This window comes from Gopherus flavomarginatus, chromosome 3 (assembly GCF_025201925.1).
Source record: "Gopherus flavomarginatus isolate rGopFla2 chromosome 3, rGopFla2.mat.asm, whole genome shotgun sequence".
NCBI classification, from domain to species: domain Eukaryota; kingdom Metazoa; phylum Chordata; order Testudines; family Testudinidae; genus Gopherus; species Gopherus flavomarginatus.
This window is the reverse complement of record NC_066619.1, coordinates 259,109,526-259,133,127: the sequence shown is the minus strand read 5'-3', so window position 1 is coordinate 259,133,127 and position 23,602 is coordinate 259,109,526. Positions and strand designations below refer to the sequence as shown.

Sequence of the window (23,602 nt, the reverse complement as noted above, 5' to 3'; positions counted from 1 at the left end):
TCCTGGCTGGCCTTGGTGAGATTGGCCAGGGGCGCCTGGGCAAAAATGGGAATGACTCCTGGTCATTCCCTTCTTTAAGCTTTGTCTAATGGAGATTCAGTCCTGCCTGAAATATCATAGCAGCTGGAGGCTGCCCTCCCCTCCTCCCTTTGATCTCTGCTTGCAGAGGCAATAAAGTCAGTATTGTCATTCATGCATTCTTTACCGCTTCATCACACAAATGGGGGGGATAACTGCCACGATAGCCCAGGAGAGGTGTGGGAGGAGGGAAGCAATGAGTGGGGTTGTTGCAGGGGCACCCCTTAGAATGGCATGCAGTTCATCATTTCTGTGAGATGTCTGGGGCTCTGACCCAGAGCAGCCGTTTGTCTCTCTGGTTCTTTAGTAGGCTTGCCTAATATTCTAGGAAGGACTGACTCTCCATTAGACAAAACTTAAAGAAGGCAATGACCTGGGGAGTCATTCCCATTTTTGTTCATGCGCCCCAGCCAACCTCACTGAGGCCTGCCAGGAGCACCCATGGTACACTGTGGCTGGTAACCGTCATTGTCAACTTGCAAGGCAGCAGACGGTACAGTAGGACTGGTAACTGTCTCTGCTAACTTACAGAGGCAAGGGGATGCTGCTGTGTAGCACTGCAGTACCGCATCTGTTAGCAACATCCAGTAGACATACGGTGACAGTGAAAAAAGGCTAAACAGGCTGCATGGTTGCCATGCTATGGCATCTGCCCGGACAAGCCAGGGAAAAGGGCGCGAAATGATTGTCTGCCATTGCTTTCATGGAGGGAGGATTGACTGACGACATTTACCCAGAATCACCTGCGACACTGTTTTTGTCCCATCATGCATTGGGATCTCAACCCAGAATTCCAATGGTGGGGGAGACTGTGGGAACTATGGGATAGCTACGGGATGGCTACGCACAGTGCAACGCTCCAGAAATCGACACTAGTCTTGGTACATGGAGGCACACCGCCAAATTAATGTGCTTAGTGTGGCCGCATGCACTCGACTTTATACAATCTGTTTCCAAAAAACGGTTTCTGTAAATTCAGAATAATCCCGTAGTGTAGACATACCCCTGGTGTGCTGTTTTGAGCAATGGATACAACAATGGCTTGGAAGCCAGGACAGCTGGTTTCTATTCCTGGCTCTGACCTGCTGTGTGACCTTAGGCAAATCACTTTCACTATGTTTTGTCTCCCACTTTTGTTTGTCTTGTCAATTTAAATTGTAAGTTCTTTGAGCCAGGGACTTTCTCTTATTGTGTCTTAATAGAGAGTCAATGAGGTCTGATTTTGATTGGGGCTTCCAAGTACTATTATACAAGTAATAAATATCTGACCAGACCTGGCTTTCATTTTTAGACATGTTCCTGAGTCCTGAATTAAAAAGTCATTTTTTATGGATCACAACTGTGAAAATCCACACACAATATCACTAACTAACACTGTTAGTTGGATCTGGAGGCAGTTCATACAACTGTGGGAATGCTCTTGAAAGCAATTATGATGTACTAGTTCTTTACTTCCATTATTAGCTTCACTGCAGCAGCACAATAGAGCCTTTGTTATATGCTCTCCACCTCTATACACTGTGACATTAAACAAACAGAACAATATGTTTCAATCATAAAAAATACTATTCTTTTAGTTTATTTTCAGAATAAGGCTTGCAGTGTGAGATAGTGAAATAAGATCTATTTATAAGTGGATTGCTTATAGTGTGTTACCTCTGAATCAGGGAATTTGTTCAAAGGCAAGATAAAGAATTGATCAGAGAAGCTGGCCAGAAGAAGGAATGCAAACAGATTTGAAACTTGGTGCAAGAGAAGGAAGTCTGTGGTAAGCAGTGGGAAGTGGAGGAACCGAGACTAGCTTACTCTTAGAAAAAAAACACAGTAGTCTACAACAATGGGTCAAAACATCACCGTTTGCAATAACTGTTATGTTTTGACCCAATTATCTCACTGCTTACCCCAGACATCTTTCTCTTGCCCCAGATTGGATCGCATTCTGAGACTGAGATTTCAAAGCCTCCTAGGGTGTTTAACCGCACAATTCCCATTTATCTTAATTGTAACTATGTGACTAAATCCCCTATGTCGCTTTGACAATTTCAACCAGGAAATCTTGTTCAGTAGATGGAAATGAATGAAGTGGAATCTGGAGAAGGCAGGGAAATCTCTGTAAGGAAAGGATGTGCAGAATGCTTTGATGTACCTCTGCTGGAGTGGGATCAGTAGGGCCTATTAACATAAACCAATTCCTGTTTAGATTAGTAAATCATTGTCATAAATGTGAACTTTCATATAAACCCATCCAGAAAGTTGCTATAAAATATATAACTATTTCCAAAGAATGACATATGCTATTCCTGACAATAATGCCATCATAAATATAAACAATGCCATTGTACAAGACATTGTGGCAAATAAGAGCAGCATCCTACTTATAGTGCAATTTAATAGATTGAACCATTGCCTTTTTATAACATCCTGAAAGGCCTACCTATCTAACCTGTTTCACCATGAATGTAAGGAGACTGTTTAGCATTTGTTTTACTGCCATTGAGGAGTACAGTAGTGTCAATCGTGGTGCCCGGTAAAAAGTGATGGATTCCATTTAAGATAGATGGGGTGAAATCCTTTGTACAGATTGTATCAATAACTAATCTGTTTTCTAGGTTTGGGGTGATCCATTCCGTGTTTACAAATTTACTCCTATGGACAAACGGAGTGTTAACAGAATCAAAACACCAACTCAATGAACACAAGGAAAGATTAATCACACTTGGTTTTGGAAACATAACAATAGGTAAGCTAAAGGGTTGGTACATTTTTGGAAGTTCTGCTATAATGCATGATCATTCTAAATATGGTATTCTACCAGGTTAACAGTAAGTATCGTACCATCCCTAATAAGGTCCTGATCACCTGCAATGGTCTATACATAATAATAATGGTCCTGATCACCTGCAACTCCCATTTACTTCAGTGGAAACTGATGGTTCTTAGCACCTTAGTGAATCAAGGCCAGAGTAACAATAATGTCCACAGACTCTAAAAAAGAAGGCATGTTGTAAACATTTATTTTGTTGTATAAAATCCCCAAAGCACCTATCCAGTAAGAAAGCACAGAGGGTAATTGAACAAAGCATGTAGTTAAACGAGATTTTAACTGGTGCCATATTGCTAGTGTTTCAGAGTAGCAGCTGTGTTAGTCTGTATCCATAAAAAGAACAGGAGTACTTGTGGCACCTTAGAGACTAACAAATTTATTTGAGCATAAACTTTCATGGGCTACAGCCCACTTCATCGGATGCATAGACTGGAACATACAGCAAGAGGATATTTATACATACAGAGAACATAAAAAGGTGGAAGTAGTCATGCCAACTGTAAGAGGCCAATCAATTGAAATGAGCTATCATCAGCAGGAGGAAAAAAAAACAAAAACCTTTTGAAGTGATAATCGAGATGACCCATAGAAGGTGTGAGGATACTTAATATGGGGAAATAGATTCAGTTAGTGTAATGGCCCAACCATTCCCAGTCTCTGTTCAAACCCAAGTTAACTGTATCTAATTTGCATATTAATTCAAGTTCAGTAGTCTCTCTTTGGAGTCTGTTTTTGAAGTTTTTTTGTTGTAAAATTGCCACCTTCAAGTCTGTCACTGAGTGGTTAGAGAGGTTGAAGTGTTCTCCCACTGGTTTTTGAATGTTATGATTCCTGATGTCAGATTTGTGTCCATTTATTCTTTTGCATAGAGACTGTCCGGTTTGGCCAATGTAGATGGCAGAGGAGCATTGCCTGCACATTATGGCATATATCACGTTGGTAGATGTGCAGGTGAACGAGCCCCTGATGGCGTGGCTGATGTGATTAGGTCCTATGATGGTGTCACTTGAATAGATATGTGGACAGAGTTGGCATCGGACTTTGTTGCAAGAATAGGTTCCTGGGTTAGTGTTTATGTTGTATGGTGTGCGGTTGCTGGTGAGGATTTGCTTCAGGTTGGGAGGTTGTCTGTAAGCAAGGACTGGTCTGTCTCCCAGGATCTGTGAGAGTGAGGGATCATCTTTCAGGATAGGTTGTAGATCTTTGATGATGCACTGGAGAGGTTTTAGTTGGGGGCTGTCGGTGATGATTAGTGGCGTTCTGTTATTTTCTTTGTTGGGCCTGTCCTGTAGTAGGTGACTTCTGGGTACTCTTCTGGCTCTGTCAATTTGTTTTTTCACTTCTGCAGGTGGGTATTGAAGTTTTAAGAATGCTTGATAGAGATCCTGTAGGTGTTTGTCTCTGTCTGAGGGATTGGAGCAAATGCGGTGTAAGCATCTCTCATAACATGGGCCCAATCCTGCAAAGCCTGTCAGGTGAGGAGTCCCACTGAATTCAATGGAACTGCTCCAGTGGCACCAATGCAGATATTTCTTAAGGAGGGGAAGCAAATTCCAGTTCCTGTCCCACCCCCACCCCGGTGCCCTGTTTTGGTCCCCACTCATTTTCTGGTCCTCTTGTGCAGGGTCTCCCTTGGCTGGGAAGACTCTCCTCTCTTTTACTAGCACAGTATGTGAGCCCGTGGCACTAGGAGTTGAATCCTCAGCAGACTTCTCTGTACTCCACCGTACAGGAACAGACTTCAGGTTCTGGTGCACCAGGGTAGGGGTGGTGGGGTGCGGGGGAGATCAAATTTCAGTGGCATAGCTTCAGCTGTGCAGTTGCAATGTTCCAGACCACTCTGGCAGCAGCTGTACTTATTTAGTATTGGACCACTGCTTAAAAGTGCACCTCCCTCCCTGCTCTGCAGCCTATGGAACTTTAAGCAGTGCAAAACCCTTGGGGAGTGGGTAGAGCAGCATTCACCCGCCTCCTTCGCTTACCCAGCCCCTTCCAATGAACACTGCTGAAGTAAAGGTTCTGTATGTCAGTGCTGGTTTGCCTTCTGTATTGTAAGAGTCTCTTCTCATACTGGACAATTTTCTCCACTGATAAAATGTCACAGACTTTGACAAATTATGAACATGATCCTTTGAGGTGTTGAGCACCTTCAACTCCCAATGAAATCAAGGGAAGTTGAAGTTGAGGGTAATCAGCAGCTTAAATGGGAGATAAATGCACTGCTTCCAAAATTGTTCTGCAGGATTGTTTGGGATCGTGCTAATCCTCACTGCATGTGATGGGGAAGAGAGCCAGAGATATGCAAGGAGTGAATAGGTTTGCAGCTTTGGTGTAAATATTTTTTTCCTGAGCGAATCCAATAGCACCTGGATCTTAACAACCCCTTGTTTTGGTTTTTCAAAACGAAAACCTAAACCAACCACATTTTTGCCTCTCTCTATTGCAGATTAGCTGAAAATAGTTTGCAATTTTCCATTGCTCCCAGCAGAGTTCCAGGTAAATTCCAAAACTGGTTAAAAAAAAATATATAGTTAATAATTAGGGTTGCCAAGTTTCTGTTGGCACAAAACTGAACACCTTAGCCTTGCCCCTTCCCTGAAGCCCCACCCCTTCACCTGAGGCCCCACCCCCACTCATTACATTCCTCTTCTCTCGGTGGCTTGCTCCCTCCCACCCTCACTCACTTTCACTGGGCTGGGGCAGGGGGGCTGGGGTGCAGGAGGGGTGAGGGCTCTAAATGGGGGTGTGGGCTCTGGGGTGGGGCCGGAAATGAGGGGTTCAGGGTGCAGGAGGGGGCTATGATCTGGGGAAGGGAGTTGGGTTGCGGGAGTGGGTGAGGGCTCTGGCTGGGGGTGCAGGCTCTGGGGTGGGGCTGGGGATGCAGGGTTTGAAGTGCAGGAGGAGGTTTAGGGTTTTGGAGAATCTTAGGACTGCGGTCAGGGCTCTGGGCGGGGGCTGGAGATGAGGGGTTTGAGGTGCAGGAGGGGATTCCAGGTTTGCGGGGGCTCAGGGCTGGGGAAGGGGATTAGGATATGGGGTTGGGGCATAGGCTTACCTGTGGCGGCTCCCAGTCAGCAGCACAGTGGGGATGCTAAGGCTGGCTTCCTGCCTGTCCTGGCACCACAGACTGCGCTGCGCCCCAGAAGCAGCCAGCAGCAGGTCCGACTCCTAGGGAGAGGCGCGCAGGTGGCTCTGTGCACTGCTCTCACCCACAGGCACTGCCCCCTCCAGCTTCCAATAGCTGGTGCTGAGCAGAGTGCCAGGGTTCCTTTTGGACCAGGTGTTCTGAAAAGCGGACTCCTGGTAACCCTATTAATAACATAGTCGACATTTTCAAAACTACCTTTGAAATTGGACCCACAATTTTATACCTGCAATTTACAAGTTTTATCCTGTATAGGTACAAATAGAATCCAGATGTTGCTTTACCTGATTGCTGCTGCAGATCTAATATTTAGATATGTAGTTCAGAGATTTTCTCCAGTTGTACTGCATAGAGCACTGGTGGTCTGTGGAGTACATGCCAGTGGCCAGCAGAGAGCAGGTTATTGGCTTCCCTCCTAGTTTCGATTTGTTAAATTGCATTTAGAGACAGCTAAAATACATTCAAAACATTCAGAACCTCAATGATACGAACACCAGAGTTCTGGACTTACCAGTCAACCGGACACCCTCTGGAACTGAAAGTAATCAGGCAGCAGCGGAGACGCACTCAAAGAGAAAAAAAGCAAATACTTTACTGCCTCAGGACTTTAGCCCTGGGGCTCAGGGCTTCAGCCAGGGGGTAGGGGGTTAAGGCTGCAGCCACGGGGGTGGAGGGGCAGGAGGGGATCAGGGCTCTGGGCAGGGTGGGGGTCATGGCTTTACATCTGGGGGGGAGCACTGGGGCTTAGGGCTTCAGCCCCATGTCTCCCCTCCTGGTTTCAGCTTGGGGCTTCAGCCCCATGGCTCCTTTCCTGGCTCCAGCCTCCCGGGGGATGCCGGGGCTCAGGGCTTTAGCTATGAGGGGAGCGCTGATTTCAGCCCCAGCATTCTCCCCATAGCTAAAGCCCAGAGATCTGGCGTGTCCCCTCCACCCTGCTGAAACTGGGAGTGGAGCCATGGGGAGCCCCGAGCCCCACCTCCCACACGGCAGAAGCCAGGAACAGAGCCATGGGGCTGAAGCCCCAAACCCTGGTGCCCCACCTCCCCTTGCCCATGAGACTGAAACCAGGAGCAGAGCCACAGGGCTGAAGCCCCGAGCCCCAGCTCTACCTCCAGATCTAAAGGTCTGAGCTGTAATGCTCCTGAGGGTCAGAAGCCCAGACCCTCCCTACCCAGAGCTCTGCCCCCCCTCCTTCCCTGCCTGGCTGCAGCCTCAATCCCCCTTCCCCACTGGCTGAAGTCCATAAGGTCTTGTTTGGCATTACGGACATTTCAGAGTTATGGACAGCCTCCATTCCCGAGGTGTCCATAACTCTGAGGTTCTACTGCAGTGGTCCCCAACCTTTTTGTGGCCAGTAGCACAGTCATGTTTTAAGAAGAGTGTGTTGGGCACCAACAATTTTTCAAGGCTTCTTTTGTATTTGTACATTAAATAATATGAAAAACATCGTATTTAATATCAGAGGGGTAGCCGTGTTAGTCTGGATCTGTAAAAGCAGCAAAGAGTCCTGTGGCACCTTATAGTCTAACAGAAGTTCTGGAGCATGAGCTTTCGTGGGTGATGCATCCGATCAAGTGGGTATTCACCCACGAAAGCTCATGCTCCAAAACTTCTCTTAGTCTATAAGGTGCCACAGGACTCTTTGCTGCTTATCATATTTAATATTACATAATATATGAATCCATAAGATAAAAAGGGTAATTTTACATGTAAAAGGTATTAATTAAATTATTCGTCAATTACTCTTTCACCTTACCATGTGAATTTGCTCTTTTTTATCTACCTGTAAGAAAAATTAAGGAGTTTTTACAAAATAAATATCATAAACAGTTTTCATCTTGTTAATTTAAAAAAAGTAACACACTGTTGAACTGCTGGTCCAAGTATATTTATTATTCTTTAACATAGAATGAAGCCTGCAGCCCCGTAGTTCTCTGTCCCCAGCAGGCGCAGGGCCGCAGCTTCTCTCTGGCTTAAGCCACGGCCCCACGCCTGCCAGGGACCGAGAACACCAGTGCCCGCAGCCCTGGAGTTCTCTGTCCCCGGTAGGGGCGGGGCTGCGGCTTCTCTCTGGCTTAAGCCGTGGCCCCGCGCCTGCCTGGGACCGAGAACACCAGCTCCCACAGCCTGCAGCCCCGGAGAAGCCAGAGAGAAGCCGCAGCCCCGCGCCTGCCAGGGACAGAGAGACCACCACCCGCAGCCTGCGAGCCCTGGAGTTCTCTGTCCCCGGCAGGTGCGGTGCCACGATTTCTCTCCAGCTTAAGCCGTGGCCCCGCACCTGCCGGGGACTGAGAACACTGGTGCCCACAGCCTGCAGCCCCGGAGAAGCTGGAGAGAAGCCGCAGCCCCGCGCCTGCAGGAACAGAAAATGCTGGCGCCCGCAGCCTACGAGGCCTGGAGTTCTCTGTCCCCGGCAGGCGCGGGGACGCGGCTTCTCTCCCCTGCAGGGCACTAGGTGGCTGCACATAAATGCCCCAGCGGGCGCCATACACTGTTCTACTGTATTACCTTTCTATGTGATAAATGGCTGTGGTTGCCACAGAGGAGATGCAACTGCAAATGGTAAAACATAGTCCATGCAATTGTGGATGACTGAAGTAGGTGATCAATGAGACTATCTCTGTATTAACTTGTGTTCCACACCAAGTACTAATTTGAGAACTCTGTTTGCACCTCTGTGTAGTTTGCACTAAAAACAAAAACCCCACAGACACAAATATTTGTGGGTGAAATTTTAGACCCAAGTTAGCACACAAGAGCAGCCATACTAGGTCAGACCAATGGTCCCTCTAGCCCGGTATCCTGCCTTCTGACAGTGGCTAGTGCCAATTGCTTCAGAGAGAGGGAATGTACAGAACAAGGTAATCTGAATGATTCCTCTCGTCCAGTCCCAGCTTCTGGCAGATTGAGGTTTAGGGAGCATGGGGTTTCATCTCTGACCATTTTGGCTAATAGCCATTGATAGACCTGTCCTCCATGAACGTATTTGATTCTTTTTTTAACCCAGTTATACTTTTAGCCTTCCCAACATCTCCTGGCAATGAGTTCCACAGGTTGACTGGGTGTTGTGTGAAGAACTGCTTCTTTAGGTTTGTTTTAAACCTGCTGCCTATTAATTTCCTAGTTCTTGTGTTATGTGAAGGGGTAAATAACACCTCCCTATTCAATTTCTCCATACCATTCATGATTTTATACATCAGTGTCATATCCTCCCTTAGTCATCTCTTTTCTAAGATGAACACTACCACGTCTTTTAAGCTCTTCATGTATGGAAGCTGTTCCATACCCTTAATCATTTTTGTTGCACTTCTCTACACCTTTTCCAATTCTAATATATCTTTTTTGAGATGAGGCAATCAGAACTGCAGGCAGTATTCCAAGTGTGGGAATACTATGGATTATCAGCACTTAATTTCACCTGCCATTTTGTCGCTTTTTGTCACCTGGTTTAGGAGATCCCTCTGTAACTCTTCACAGTCAGCTATGGACTTAACTATATTGAATAATTTTGTATCATCTGCAAATTTTGCCACCTCACTATTCACCGCCCTTTTCCAGGTCATTTATCAATATGTTAAAATTAACATCCTTGTAGGGTACCACAGTAGCATTTAACTTCAAAAAGGGGAACTACACAGAAATGAGGAGGCTAGTTAAGACGAAATTAAAAAGAATAGTCACAAGAGTAAAATGCCTGCAAACTGCATGGAAGTTTTTTAAAAAACCCACAATAGAGGTTCAAACTAAATGTATATTCCCCCCCCTCCAAACAAACAAACAAAAAGACAGTAAGAAGACCAAAAATGCCACCATGGCTAAACAACAAAGTAAAAGATGTGGTTAGAAACAGAAATACATCTTTTAAAAAATTCAAGTAAAATTCTACCAAGGAAAATAGAAAGGAACATAAATTCTAGGAAGCCAGATTTATTGTAAAAGTATAATTAGGTAGGCTAAAAAAGACTTTGAAGAGCAACTAGAAAAACAAGCAACTAGAAAAAACAAACAAAACTAACAGCTAACATTTTTTAAGTACATCAGAAGCAGGAAGCCTGCCAAGCAATCAGCGAGGCCACTGGATAATTGAGGTGCTAAAGGACCACTCAGGGAAGACAAGGCTATTGCAGAGAAGCAAAATGAATTATTTGCGTTGGTCTTCACTGCAGAGGATGTGAGGGAAATTACTACACCTGAGCCTAGGGTGACCAGATGTCCCGATTTTATGGGGACAGTCCCGATTTTTGGGTCTTTTTCTTATAGGCTCCTATTACTCCGCACCCCCATCCCGATTTTTCACACTTGCTGTCTGGTCACCCTACCTGAGCCATTCTTTTTAGGTGACAAATCTAAGGAAGTGTCCCAGTTTGAGGTGTCAATAGAGGAAGTTTTAGAACAAATAGATAAATTAAAGAGCAGTAAGTCACCAGGACCAGATGGTTTTCACCCAAGAGTTCTGAAGGAACTCAAACATGAAATTGTAGAACTACTAACTGGTATGTAACCTATCCCTTATACCAGCCTCTGTACCAGATTATTGGTGGGTAGCTAATGGCGTAGCTGATTTTTTTAAAAAAGGCTACTGAGGTGATCCTGGTAATGACAGGCTGGTAAGCCTAACTTCAGTACTAGACAAATTGATTGAAACTATAGTAAAGAACAGAATTATCAGATACGTAGATGAAGATGATATGTTGGGGAAGAGTCAACATGGTTTTGTAAATGAAAATCATGTTTCACCAATCTGTTAGACTTCTTTGAGGGGGGTCAACAAACATGTGAACAAGGGTGATCCAGTGGCTATAGTGTACTTGGACTTGGTGTCCCAAAACACCTGACTTCTAGAATCTGGGACTGGGTGACAGGAACTGGATCACTTGATAAAGTGGCCTGTTTTGTTCACTCCCTTTTGAAGCATCTGGCACTGGCCACTGTCAGAATAAGACATACTGAGCAAGATGAGCCAGTGGTCTGACCCAGTATGACCATTCTTATGTTCTTATGTTGAACAGCACAGGTACCAGTACAGATCATTGGGGGGATGCCACTATTTACCTCTCCTCACTGTGAAAACTGTCCATTTATTTCTAACCTTTGTTTCCTATCTTTTAACCGTTCCTGATCCATGAGGGGACTTTTCACTCTTATCCTATGGCTGGTTTGTTTGTTTAACAGCCTTTGGTGAGGGATCTTGTCAAAGGCTTTCAGAAAGTCTAAGTACACTATAGTTGTGACCTGTTTGAAAATTTGTCCCATATATGTAAATTTATGTATTACAGATAAATTTAATGCAAAATAAAAGTGATAATTAGTTTCTCCTTTACGATCCTGACAAGATTGAGCCTGTGTTTTCCCTAAAACAACTGGTAGAAGCCATAATTCACAGTTTAGTAGAGAAATGGGAAGGGAATTGCTTTTTAAATATTTTATTTTCAATTAAAATATTGGTGATATTTAAGTGTAAGTATATAAAGATCAATTATCCTATCACTTATACATGTGTAAATCAGGAATAAAGCCAGTGGAGTTACATTGGTGTATAACTGAAAGAGGAACTAGGCCCCTGCACAGTTAGGACTCAATTCTGCATCTGTTCCAGATATGGAACTCCTATTGGCTTCTGTAGGAGTTTCATCTGCAGAATGGAAGCAGAATCAAGCCCCTACTGGTTTGGGATCTTAAATATTTTAAATACATTGTTCTCCTCAAAACTGTGCTGAACTTTAAGAGATGTCTGTGAATTTTTAACATTCACTTTTTATAAGGATTTTGCCTAAAAATTGTAATAAGGCTGTAGTTCAAATTTTGGAGGAGGTGCAAAAGTTGCTCTCAGACTAGTGATTTTAGTGTCCAACACGCAGCAAATTTTGTGTGTGTGTGTGTGCAGGTGACTAAATGTACGATATGAGCTGTCTGACTGAAATAATTATTCTCCCTGTTGTGGTTATCTCATTTAAAAGAAAAAACATTTATTTCACAACAAAATCTAATCTTTCTCCTTTTTTTTTTTTTTTTTTTAGTTTTAGATGACCATGCACCCCAATGTAATTGTACAACAACTCTCTGTTCGATATTTTCTCAAGGAATGTATTACCTGTATCCCTTCAACATAGAGTATCATATTTTAGCATCCACAATGCTCTATGTCCTGTGGAAGAATATCGGACGCAAAGTAGAACACCACCACCAACACAAAATACTGTTCAAGTTTCATGGCATAACAGTGGGCACGATTTTTGGACTAATTGTGCTGATTAGCACAATAGCGGTCGTTGTTGTGTACTTAATTCAGATAGGACGTTCAAAAATCAAAAGTGAGTTAGCACTTACTATGTTTTACTTATATGCTATCTCCGTACTGACTCTTATGTGTGCAGCTGGAATTGTCGCCCTTTTAATTTACAGACTAGAAGAAAGATCAATGGATAATTCGAAAAATCCTGCCAGGAAACTTGATGCAGACCTGTTGGTTGGCACAGCTTCAGGTTCCTGGCTCCTCTCTTGGGGTTCTATCCTAGCGATTATCTGTGCCCAGGCTCATCCAAAATACACATGGTACAATCTTCCTTATTCCATCCTGGTTATTATTGAGAAATATATTCAGAATCTCTTTATCATTGAGTCCATACATCGTGAACAAGAAAAAGTGAATGATGATATTAAAACTCTTCGAATAGTAACTTTGTCCAGTGGGAGCACTCTGTCACTTACCCCATCACACAAAGAAATTTACAATGGAGCAGCTGATATGGACAATGGAAAGTTTCCGTACATGTTCAATGGGAATATCTACATGAGAGAAAGAAGTGGCGGTGATGGTTCTGATGAAGTCAGGAGTCAAGCTAGCAGTCCAGTCACACACTCAACCTCAGATTTCTCACTGTACAGCCAAAACTCAGTTAACAATAAGAGGAGAATCCTGAAGAACATTGCAGCATTTTTATTCCTGTGTAATCTTTCGGTAAGGTATTTTGAATGTAATTCACACAATTAATACAAAAAAGCTCCCTAAAACCACCAAGACTGAGAAGAATATTAATGTTACTCAGTTGCACTCTTTATAGTAAGTGTTCTAGTGCTTGTGAAAGGAGGTGGGTTGACTGCACCGTTGGGGAATAATATCTACTTAGAAGTGGAATAGGCACGGGAGAAGGTATTTAACCTTGCAGACTAAAGTCTGTTTAGCCACAGTACAGGAATGGCACAGGCAGTGATCCCTGAAACTCTGCCCTGTCAATGTGCTCCCAAAATGATCTGGAGGACTACTTACAGAGGAGAAAAGAATAATTCAGTCTCCATCCTTGGTCTTCCTGTTGCAACTGCTAAAAGACAAGATGTAATTAGTGACAGTTATAGTGTGGATAGTGGTCCAATAGAAGATTCCCAATCCATTTCATATTGGCCACTCAATAGTTGTCAGTCAATTTATTGTCTTTGTCAGACAGACATGAACGTAAGAACAGCCATACTGGCTCAGACCAAAGGTCCATCCAGCCCAGTATCCTGTCTTCTGACAGTAGCAAGTGCCAGGTACCCCAGAGGAAATGAACAGAACAGGTAATCATCAAGTGATCCATCCCCTGTCGCCCATTCCCAGGTTCAGCAAACAGAGGCTAGGGACATCATCCCTGCCCATCCTGGCTAATAGCCATTGACGACCTATCCTCCATGAATCTATCTAGTTCTTTTTTGAACCCTGTTATGGTCTTGGCCTTCACAACATCCTCTGGCAAAGAGTTCCACAGGTTGACTATTCATTCTGTGAAGAAATACTTTTTTGTTTGTTTTAAACCTGCTGCCCATTTCATTTGCTGACCCCTAGTTCCTGTGTTATGAGGAGTAAATACTACTTCCTTATTTACTTTCTCCACACCAGTCACGTTTTTACAGACCTCTATCATATCTCCCCTTACTTGTCTCTTTTCCAAGCTGAAAAGCCCCAATCTTATTAATTTGTCGTCATATGGAAGCTGTTCCATAATTAGCTGTTCCTAATAATTTTTGTTGCCTTTTTCTGAACTTTTCCCAATTCCAATATATCTTTTTTGAGACCACATCCGCACGCAGTATTCAAGATGTGGGCAGACCTTGGATTTATATAGAGACAATATATTTTCTCTCTTATTATCTATCCCTTTCTTAATGATTTCCAACATTTTGTTAGCTTTTTTGACTGCTGCTGCACATTGAGTGGATGTTTTCAGAGAACTATCCAGAGTGACTCCAAGATCTCTTTCCTGAGTGGTAACAGCTAATTTAGACCCCATCATTTTGTATGTATAGTTGGGATTATGTTTTCCAGTGTGCATTACTTTGCATGTATGCTTTAAATTTCATCTGCCATTTTGTTGCCCAGTTACTCAGTTTTGTGAGATTCTGTGATGGGGTGGAACTTGTCCCTGCAGCGCCCCTGGCTGGATGTCCCAGGGATCAGCTCTGCTAACAGTGTGCCCTCTTCTGGTGGAGTCTCACTGCCATCACTTCTGCTCCAAGACCCATGTCCCTGCAAGGACTGCAATGTCCCCTTCAGGACACAGCCCTCCAGCTGTGCCACACTCTGTGCTCCTCCCTTCTGGGGGGACAATATTGCAGTCCCTCAGTCCAGCCACTTCCTCAATGGTGAGGGGAGAGTGAGGAGAGGACCCAGGCCTGCCCACTACTTTCGGTCCTGACCCAGCAACCCTGTAGATGGCAGCCACATGCTGCATCTCCTCCTACCTCTCAATCTACTTCCCTGGATCACTTCCCTGCAGCCCCATCTCCGACCTTATCTCAGGGCCTCAGCATGCCAGTCTTGGCAGTCAGCCAGGAGCTCACTCTGATCCTGCCCAGCACTGCTCTGTTTAAGGTGCTAGCATTCTTCCTCCTTGATCTCCAGGGAGCAGCTGAAGCTGCTCTGCTCTGCAGCCCTTCTTATATGGGCCAGCCCAGCCCTGATTGGCTGCTCCTTGCAGCCCCTCTCTAATTGGCTGCCTTCTGCACAGCCACCCTAGGGCTCTATTAACCCCTTATGAGCCAGTGTGGGGCAGATGCCTCATCACAGATCCCTTTGTAGCTCTTCACAGTCTGTTTTGGACTTAACTATCTTGAATAGTTTTGTATCATCTGCAAATTTTGCCACCTCACTGTTGAATAGTACTGGGCCCAATACAGACCCCTGAGGGACATGACTGTTTACCGCTCTCCATTCTGAAAACTGACCATTTATTCCTACCCTTTTTTCCTATCTTTTAACCAGTTACTAATCCATAAGAGGAGCTTTCCTCTTATCCCATGACAGCTTAGAGCCTTTGGTGAGGGACCATGTAAAAGGCTTTCTGAAAATCTAAGTACACTATATCTACTGGATCCCCCTTGTCCACATGCTTGTTGACCCCCTCAAGGAATTCTATTAGATTGGTGAGGCATGATTTCCCTTTACAAAAACCTTCCCCAACAAATTATGTTAATTTATGTGTCTGACAATTCTGTTCTTTACTATAGTTTCAACCAGTTTGCCCGGTACTGAAATCAAACTTACTGGCCTGTAATTGCCAGGATCACTTCTGGAGCACTTTGGAAAAATTGGCGTCATATTAGCAATCCTCCAGTCATTTTGGTACAGAAACTGATTTAAATGACAGGTTACAAACCACAGTTAGTAGTTGTGCAATTTCACATTTGAGTTCCTTTAGAACTCTTGGGTGAATACCACCTGGTTCTGGTGACATATTATTGTTTAATTTATCAATTTGTTCCAAAACCTCCTCTAATGACACCTCAATCTGGGACAGTTCCTCAGATTTGTCACCTAAAAAGAATGGCTCAGATTTGGGAATCTCCCTTACATCCTGAGCCATGAAGACTGATGAATTCATTTAGTGTCTCCGTAATGTCCTTGAGTGCTCCTTTAGCATCTTGATTGTCCAGTGGCCCCACTGGTTGTTTAGCAGGCTTCCTGCTTCTTATGTACTTAACTTTTTTTTTTTTTTTGCTATTACTTTTTGAATCTTTGGCTAGCTGTTCTTCGATTTTTTTTTTTTTTTGGCCTTCCTAATTATATTTTTACCTTCATTTGCCTGAGTTTATGCTCCATTCTATTTTCCTCACTAGGATTTTTAAAAGGATGCCTTTTTGCCTCTCACTGCTTCTTCTGCTTTGTTGTTTAGCCACAGTGGCACTCTTTTTGTTCTCTTACTATGTTTTTTAATTTGGGGTATGCATTTAAGTTGAGCCTCTATTATAGTGTCTTTAAAAAGTTTCCATGTAGCTTGCAGGGATTTCCCTGTTGGCACCGTGCCTTTTAATTTCTGTTTAACTAACTTCCTCATTTTTGTGTAGTACCCCTTTCTGAAATTAAATGCTACCATGGTGGGCTGCTGTGGTGTTTTCCCTGCCACAGGGATGCTAAATTTAATTATATTATCACTATTACTAAGTAGTCCAGCTATATTCACCTCTTGGTCCAGATCGTGTGCTCCATTTAGGACTAAATCAAGAATTGCCTCTTCTCTTGTGGGTTCCAACTGCTCCAAGCAGCAGTCATTTAAGAAATTTTATGTCTGTGTCCTTAGGTGACATGTACCCAACCAATAGGGGATAGTTGAAATACCCCATTATTATTGAGTTTTTTATTTTTATAGCCTCTCTAATCTCCCTGAGCATTTCACAATCGCTATCACCATCCTGGTCAGGAGGTCAGTAGTATATCCCTACTGCTATATTCTTATTATTCAAGTATAGAATTTCTATCCACAGAGATTCTATGGTACAATTTGGTTCATTTAAGATTTTTACTTCATTTGATTCTATGCTTTCTTTCACATATAGTGCCATTCCCCCACCAGCATGACCTGTTCCATCCTTCGATATGTTTTGTACCCTGGTGTTACTGTGTCTCATTGATTATCCTCATTTCACCAAGTTTCTGTGATGCCTATTATATCTATATATTAAATGAGGATGAGTCACTCTAGTTTACCCATCTTATTATTTAGGCTTCTGGCATTTGTATATAAGCACTTAAAAATTGTCACTTTTTAGCTGTCTGCAATTACATGTCAGCCAGCCAGCTCCCTCCCCATTCTGAGATTGATGACATATCCACATCATTATGACTTCACAGTTTCCCTTTTTAGGGTACATCTGCACTGTAGCTGGAGATGTAATTTCCAGCTTGGGTACATGTATTAACTTTTTGATTGAACTAGTGTGCTGAAAATAGTAGTATAGTCTCAGTGGTGCTCGCAGCAGCCTGGGTAGCTGCCCGAGTGTCAGATGAGAATGTACGTGGGTGACTAGCCAGTGCCACTACCCACTCTGCCAAACAGATTTGCTTTGAGGACACTGACAATACAAAACCCATTAAAGTCCTTTTTTTTTAGCTTGTGTATGACCAGCTGCTGCCAGAATTAATACATTTTTAGGCTAACCCTTGTATGTAGTTATGTAAAAATTTACTGTACATTCAGTAGAACCTCAGAGTTATAAACTCCTCAGAAATGGAGGTTGTTCGTAACTCTGAAATTTTTGTAACTGATCAAAACTTTGTGGCTGTTCTTTCAAAGTTTTCAATTTAACATTCACTTAATACAGCTTTAAAACTTTACTATGCAGAAGAAAAATGCTGCTTTTAACTGTCTTACAGAAACAGTTTCATTACCTTGTCAAATCTTTTATTTTAAACTTTCCTTTTTTTCCAATAGCTTATGTTTAACACAGTACTGTACTGTATTTGCTTTTTTAAAAAAACCCTCTGTTGCTGCATGACCGGTTGCTGTCTATGGTTGCCCAGTCAGTTTGTAACTCTGGTGTTCATAACAAACTCCTTTCCCCACAAACCAGAAACACTGTGGGCCTGATTCTGCAGCTGAAAGCACTCATCTCCTTCTGAGATAGGACCATATTCTGTGAAATAACTAGCCCCAAATTATAGGTTTAATATGATGGTAAAAATGGGCCCTTCCATGGGATCCTTGTCTATACTAGGGCTCACACTTGTGCTAAGACCAGTTCAGTTGTCCCTGTGATACCACCCGTGGGTTTTTTTTTTGTAAAACTTCCCAGAGTAATGTGGCCTAAGGGGTTTATTTATCTGTCAACTCAATACACAAATGTAGGTCTCCTTAAAGTAAACATTAATTATGTTCACACATTGATGCAGGAATCCCTTGATGATAAGGGTTCATTTACTTGCTGTGGAATTGTTTTATAAAAAGTCACTAAGGCCCTAGTTTTAAAGGTATTTAGGGATTGCTCTGCTCAGCATTGCAAGGCCCAAGGGCAAATTATCATTATTTAGGTATCTGAAAATGAAGATAGTGCCTGAGGCCAGATTTTTAAAGATATTTAGGTGTTTAAAGATGCAGATAGGTCTTTTTTAGTGGGATTTTCAAAAGCCTGTATGCACCTAACTCTGCCTGGGCACTTTGGAAAATCCCATTAGGCACCTATCTGTATTTTAGACACTTAAACACCTTTAAAATTCTGGCCCTTAGGAGCCCAAGTTGCATTAAAAGTCAGCAGGACTTAGGCTGCTATGTGCCTAAATAGCTCTTGAAAATAGGACTTACTTGTCTCATTCACTTAGGCTGTGAATGTTGACTGGAACAACCCCCAAATACCTTTAAAATCTGGCCCTAAAAACTGGCAGTACTTTCCAGTAATCTTGCTGTGGAACGAAGCAATATACATTATATTGTAAGTGCAACACAGTCTTGCATTACAAGCCACCTCTTAATGTATTATATGGAATAGGGACTCAGGCCAAACCTATTACGTTTAAGCAAGACAGAGGGCGCGATTCTCTGCTTGCTTACACTGGAATGAACCAGGAGTAACTGCTGAAATCTGCGTGAATGGAGAATTGGGCTCAGCGATCTTTGACACCAAATGATACTGGTTCATTTGCAGTATAGAAGGAATGAATATGCCTTACCACAGTCACAATAGACAAGTATCACTTGATGAAGATGATGATGACTGATACCAATGTTGTTTTCTTTCCATGCAGCTTTGGATTCCACCAGCATTTGGTTGCCGCCCAGAGTATGACAATGGACTGGAAGAAATAGTTTTTGGCTTTGAACCTTGGATAATTGTTGTTAACCTTGCAATGCCTTTTTCTATTTTCTATCGTATGCATTCAGCTGCCTCACTCTTTGAGGTCAATTGCAAAACATAATCTATAAAGAGTCTCAGTGAACAATTGGTTGAATGCATGACTGAGTAAATGAAAGGGTGAAAGAATGAATACATCAGCCGCTGTTTGGTATTAACAGGTTCTACAACTATTTTAATAAACAAGACTATAGTTAATAGAACTTAATCAATATCATTCATTCCCCCGCACATTTTATTGTACTTTTTTTAGACAGACTTTTCAATATTATTGTAGAGTAAAGTTAACCAAAATGTGTCTGAATCTTTTGCTGTCTAAATCATCAGAGGCTCAACATGTGGAAACAAGATATATGTTCTGTGTTATTTGGACTGATGCAGTTCTCCTCTGAATATTGCCTCTGGATGGGATTTTTCAAAAATTAGGAGCAAAGATCCCATTGACTTTCCATCAGACCTATGCTCCTAGATTACTTAGGCAGCTTTGAAAATCTCACTCTCAATTTTTATCAAAATGTTTTATAATATAAACTGAAAACATAATCTGTTATTTAGATGGGAAAAATTCTGTTTAATTTTTGGACGGAGAAAAATAATATTTTATCTTCTTGAGTACACTGTATGTAAGTACTGACACTGTATAGATTTAGATATGGTACTGTATATAATTACTTATGAGTTAACCATGATTTTATTCATGAACTGCCATTGTTTTATACTTACTATATGAAATAATTAATGAATAAAGTTAATTTCTTTAATAGTTCAGGTTGGTTTCCAGATCTTTGAAACTGTTTGAGGAGAAAGTGAATCTTGTAGCTTATGTTCAGCTCCAGGTGACCTGTGTTTTAGTCCCAGCACTGCCACAAACTTTCCACGTGACTTTGGAGACATTTCTTTGTTTCCCTGTACCTCAGTTCTCCAGTTTGTAAAATTAGAATAATAATACCTATTTATCTCACACTGGTGCCGTGAGTCTTAGCTAATAACGTCTGTGAAGCTTGGAAGGATCCTTGGGTGGAAGATCACACAGAAGTACAAAAGTACAATTGTTATTTTTCATGTATGTGGTGTCAGGAACATAGGAACTGCTATACTGAACCAGGTTAGTGGTCCAGTAGTTTCTCACAGTGGCCAGTACCAGATGCTTCAGGGGAAGGAGCAAGAAACTTGCCATACACCATTATGGAATAACCTATCCACAAGGAAAGGGGTTACAGGGATAAATATTGTTTACTCCCACCCTGCCCTTTACTGTGAAGTGTACCAGTTTTTCAAGTTTCTTTATACCACACCAACTGCTGGGGTACAAGTGCTGATAGGGCTGGACAAAGTTCCTTACAGTGAGAGTTTAGGGAGCTCTATCTGTTTATTTTATGAAAGGAAAGATCAAAATGTAACTTGATTATAGTGTGTAAATACCGTCACAGGGAGAAAATAGCAAGCACTAAAGCACCCTTTAATCTAGCAGAGAAAGGCATAATCAGAAACAATGGCTGGAAGTGGAAGCCAGAGAGATTTCAGTTAGAAATTAGGCACAAACATTTAACATTGATGGTCATTAACCACTGGAAAAAGCTACCCATGGAAGGATTACTGTTGTCTGCTTAACTTCAACCAATAAAAACAACAATGTTGCCTGCACACCACTAGATGGTGATCTTACACCAATCCAAATAACTGAAGTCCTAACAAAGCAGGAATAGTGCAGTAAATAAATTAAGTGATTAGATTGAAGGAGCACCTCATACCCCAAATACTTTAGGTTTATTCTGTGAAATATTAGGTGAGCAGGTGAAGTTCCATGTAGCTTATCTACTGCACTTTATTAGCTGGATTCATGAAATGTCTTAGGCACCTAACTGCCACTCTAGGTGCCTAAATCCCAGAATCAGCCCCCATTGGAATTCACAAAAACTTTCGTTTAGCTTCCCCAAACCCTGTAGATGCCTAAACTCGCTCAGCATCTAAAGTTGCCTAGGCACCTATGTTTCTACCTCTGAGCATGTGTGCTGCAGCCCTACACCATGTGTCCGGATGCCCAAAACAATTCCCTAACAGGAGAAGATAGACGTTCATCTGTCCGAATCCCCTGTGGGGCCTGCTCTGGTAAGCAGGCTCGGAACTCACCTACAAGATTGGCCACTATAGACAAACTCAAATGCCGCTGCCACCAGCCAGTGGCAAAGCTACAATGGGACAAATGGTGCAGTCATGCCAGGCATGGGTGGCGGGTGGAGCCCCACTCTGGGGAGGCTAGCCCCAGCTTTGCCACTTCCATCCACGCACTCCCCAAGGCTGGAGCCACGAGACCCCCCCGTGCTTCCCGCCTGCACCCAGAGCCACACCTGGAGAGCCCCTCACTGCCTGGAGGATCTCCAGGCTGGCGGAAGCCCTGAGCCCTACCCCACCTGCCTGGAGCAGCCCCGGGCCAGCTGCAGCCCAGAATACCCCTCCCCCGAGCCCAGAGGAGCCCTGAGCGGAAGAGCCTTGGCCGGATTGGCTGAAGCCCCGAGCCTACCCTCACCTGGAGGAGCCCGGGGCTGGCTCCAGCTGGGCTGTGCCTCCCCTCCCTGGACCCAACCCATGCAGGCTCCAGGGCGGCTGAGGAGGTGCTATGTGCCTCCTCAGCTGCCCCAGAACCTATATGGGGCATAATAAAGCAAAAACTTCACAGCCAAACCCTGCAACTGGGGGTCTGGCCACACTGGGGAATGCAGAGCCTCCCCTGGCCTATGATACCTGCTGCCCCTGGTGCCAGGGCCCACAAGGATATGGGAGCCCAGTGAGAGGAAATGGTGCTCTGGAACTTCACCTGGAGCACAGGTCATGACAGCAGGGCAGACAGGCCGAACCTGTGAGCCCAGTCACAATGTCACTCAAATGTCAGCTGCACCATGTGAGTGTGGGGCGAGCAATGGCAGACAGCAGAGCCGCTGGGAAGCCAAGACTTGGGGGAGTTGCCCTAGCTTGGGAGAGGAGTAGAGTGCTACACTGGGGGTGTGCTGTGTGGCCAGGAAGGTTCTGGAAGCAGTGGGTGAGGTGCAGCGGATGAGTTGTTGGTGGGTTGTGGGGAGTGTTTGGAGGGCTGCAGAGTGAAGGGGTAGAGGATGTAGGGGGAGCTGTGGGAGGAATGGAGGATGTTACAAGGCAGTGGGGTAGACTGAGGGCTGTGATGTTGGGGGTAAGGAAAATTTTAGATTTCAGGCTTGGGAAAGGGACCCTACCCTATTCTCACACCAGGGTCCTCTGGAGCCTTGTGCCCCTGCCTCGTAACTTTTAGCTCAGTAGTTAGGGTACTCACTTGCAATTGTGGGAGACCCCCCAGTTCTAGTCCCTGAGGGGGAGAAATGAGTTGAACAGGGAAGCTGCCACCTTGCAGGTGAGTGCCATGGGCTATTCAGATGTGGAGGGTCTCTCAGTCTCTCCTGTTAAAACTATTCCACTGTGAATAAATAATAATTGGGCCAGAAAGCAAGAGTAAGCACAAGATTGACTCTGAAGCTTGCTGGTTAGCGCACTCCGGAGGAGAGAAACTCAAGATCCAGTCCCCCTGCTCCAATGACTTAGCACACACGCTTTGGCTTGGCATCTCCCACGGGCTAATGTAGGGGAGGAGCTGCGAAGCATGCTGGTTTTGTAAATCCCATTCAGAAGTGCCTCTCACTTCCCATTCATTGCATAGGAAGCCTAGGCACCAAACACAGGCACTGTGAATTGCAGTGATTTCTAGATGCCTAAAAGTTACATGTAGTGATGCTCAGCATCATCATCACATAATTTTCTTTGTGAATCTAGCCCTATATGTTTTTTGCACCTTCCTCAGAAGCATCTGGTGCTGGCCACAGTTGGAGACAGGATCTAGATGGGCCACAGGTGTGATTGGGTCTGGCAAGTCCTTTGAGTCTGCAAAATTCTTTTACTTGAACCACCAAAATGCCCATGTTCTTAAAATAAGTTAGCGCATGATCACATTGCTGTAATCTCTGTCTTTCCTTACCCCTCTGTTTGTCTGTCCTTCATCACATCTACATTTCAATTGTAGGCTTTTCATGGCAGGGGCTACGCTTTTCTATTTCTTTCCTTTAAACATGTAACATGTTGGATGCTGTAAAAATGATCAACAACATGAACATTGTTTCATCTAGCTAGATTTCACACACAGTTACTTAGCCTTTTCCGCTTGCTGACAGTCACCATTGAAATAAGATGACTGGTCCCTTAATCATAAGTTTAATTTTATGGTGCTAAGGTAAAGTTTCTTCAGGAAAAGAAAATTAGGGCAACATTGTGTCATTAATTATGTGCAACTCTCACTTAAGTCAATGGGCCAAAAGCTGGTCTCTGCTGCACTGGTGGGGACACAGATTGGGGGAAGGGCAGTGTTACCCTCAAAAGTTTGGGGATGACTCACCCATTGGAAAGGGTCTGACATCTTCACAGAGTCATGCAGTGAATCA

At 43.6% G+C, this 23,602-nt stretch overlaps 1 protein-coding gene across 1 annotated transcript in view; it reads left to right on the top strand.

The window, feature by feature from the left end:
• OTOP1 (otopetrin 1) overlaps positions 1–19,910 on the top strand; it is a 36,722-nt gene extending 16,812 nt beyond the window's left edge. Inside the window, exons 4-6 of the mRNA XM_050947699.1 lie at positions 2,688–2,818; positions 12,065–13,005; positions 19,036–19,910. Coding sequence (XP_050803656.1) covers positions 2,688–2,818; positions 12,065–13,005; positions 19,036–19,206 — 1,243 coding nt within the window. The 3' untranslated portion in view covers positions 19,207–19,910. The remainder of the gene's footprint in view (positions 1–2,687; positions 2,819–12,064; positions 13,006–19,035) is intronic.
• The last annotated feature ends 3,692 nt before the right edge of the window (positions 19,911–23,602 follow it).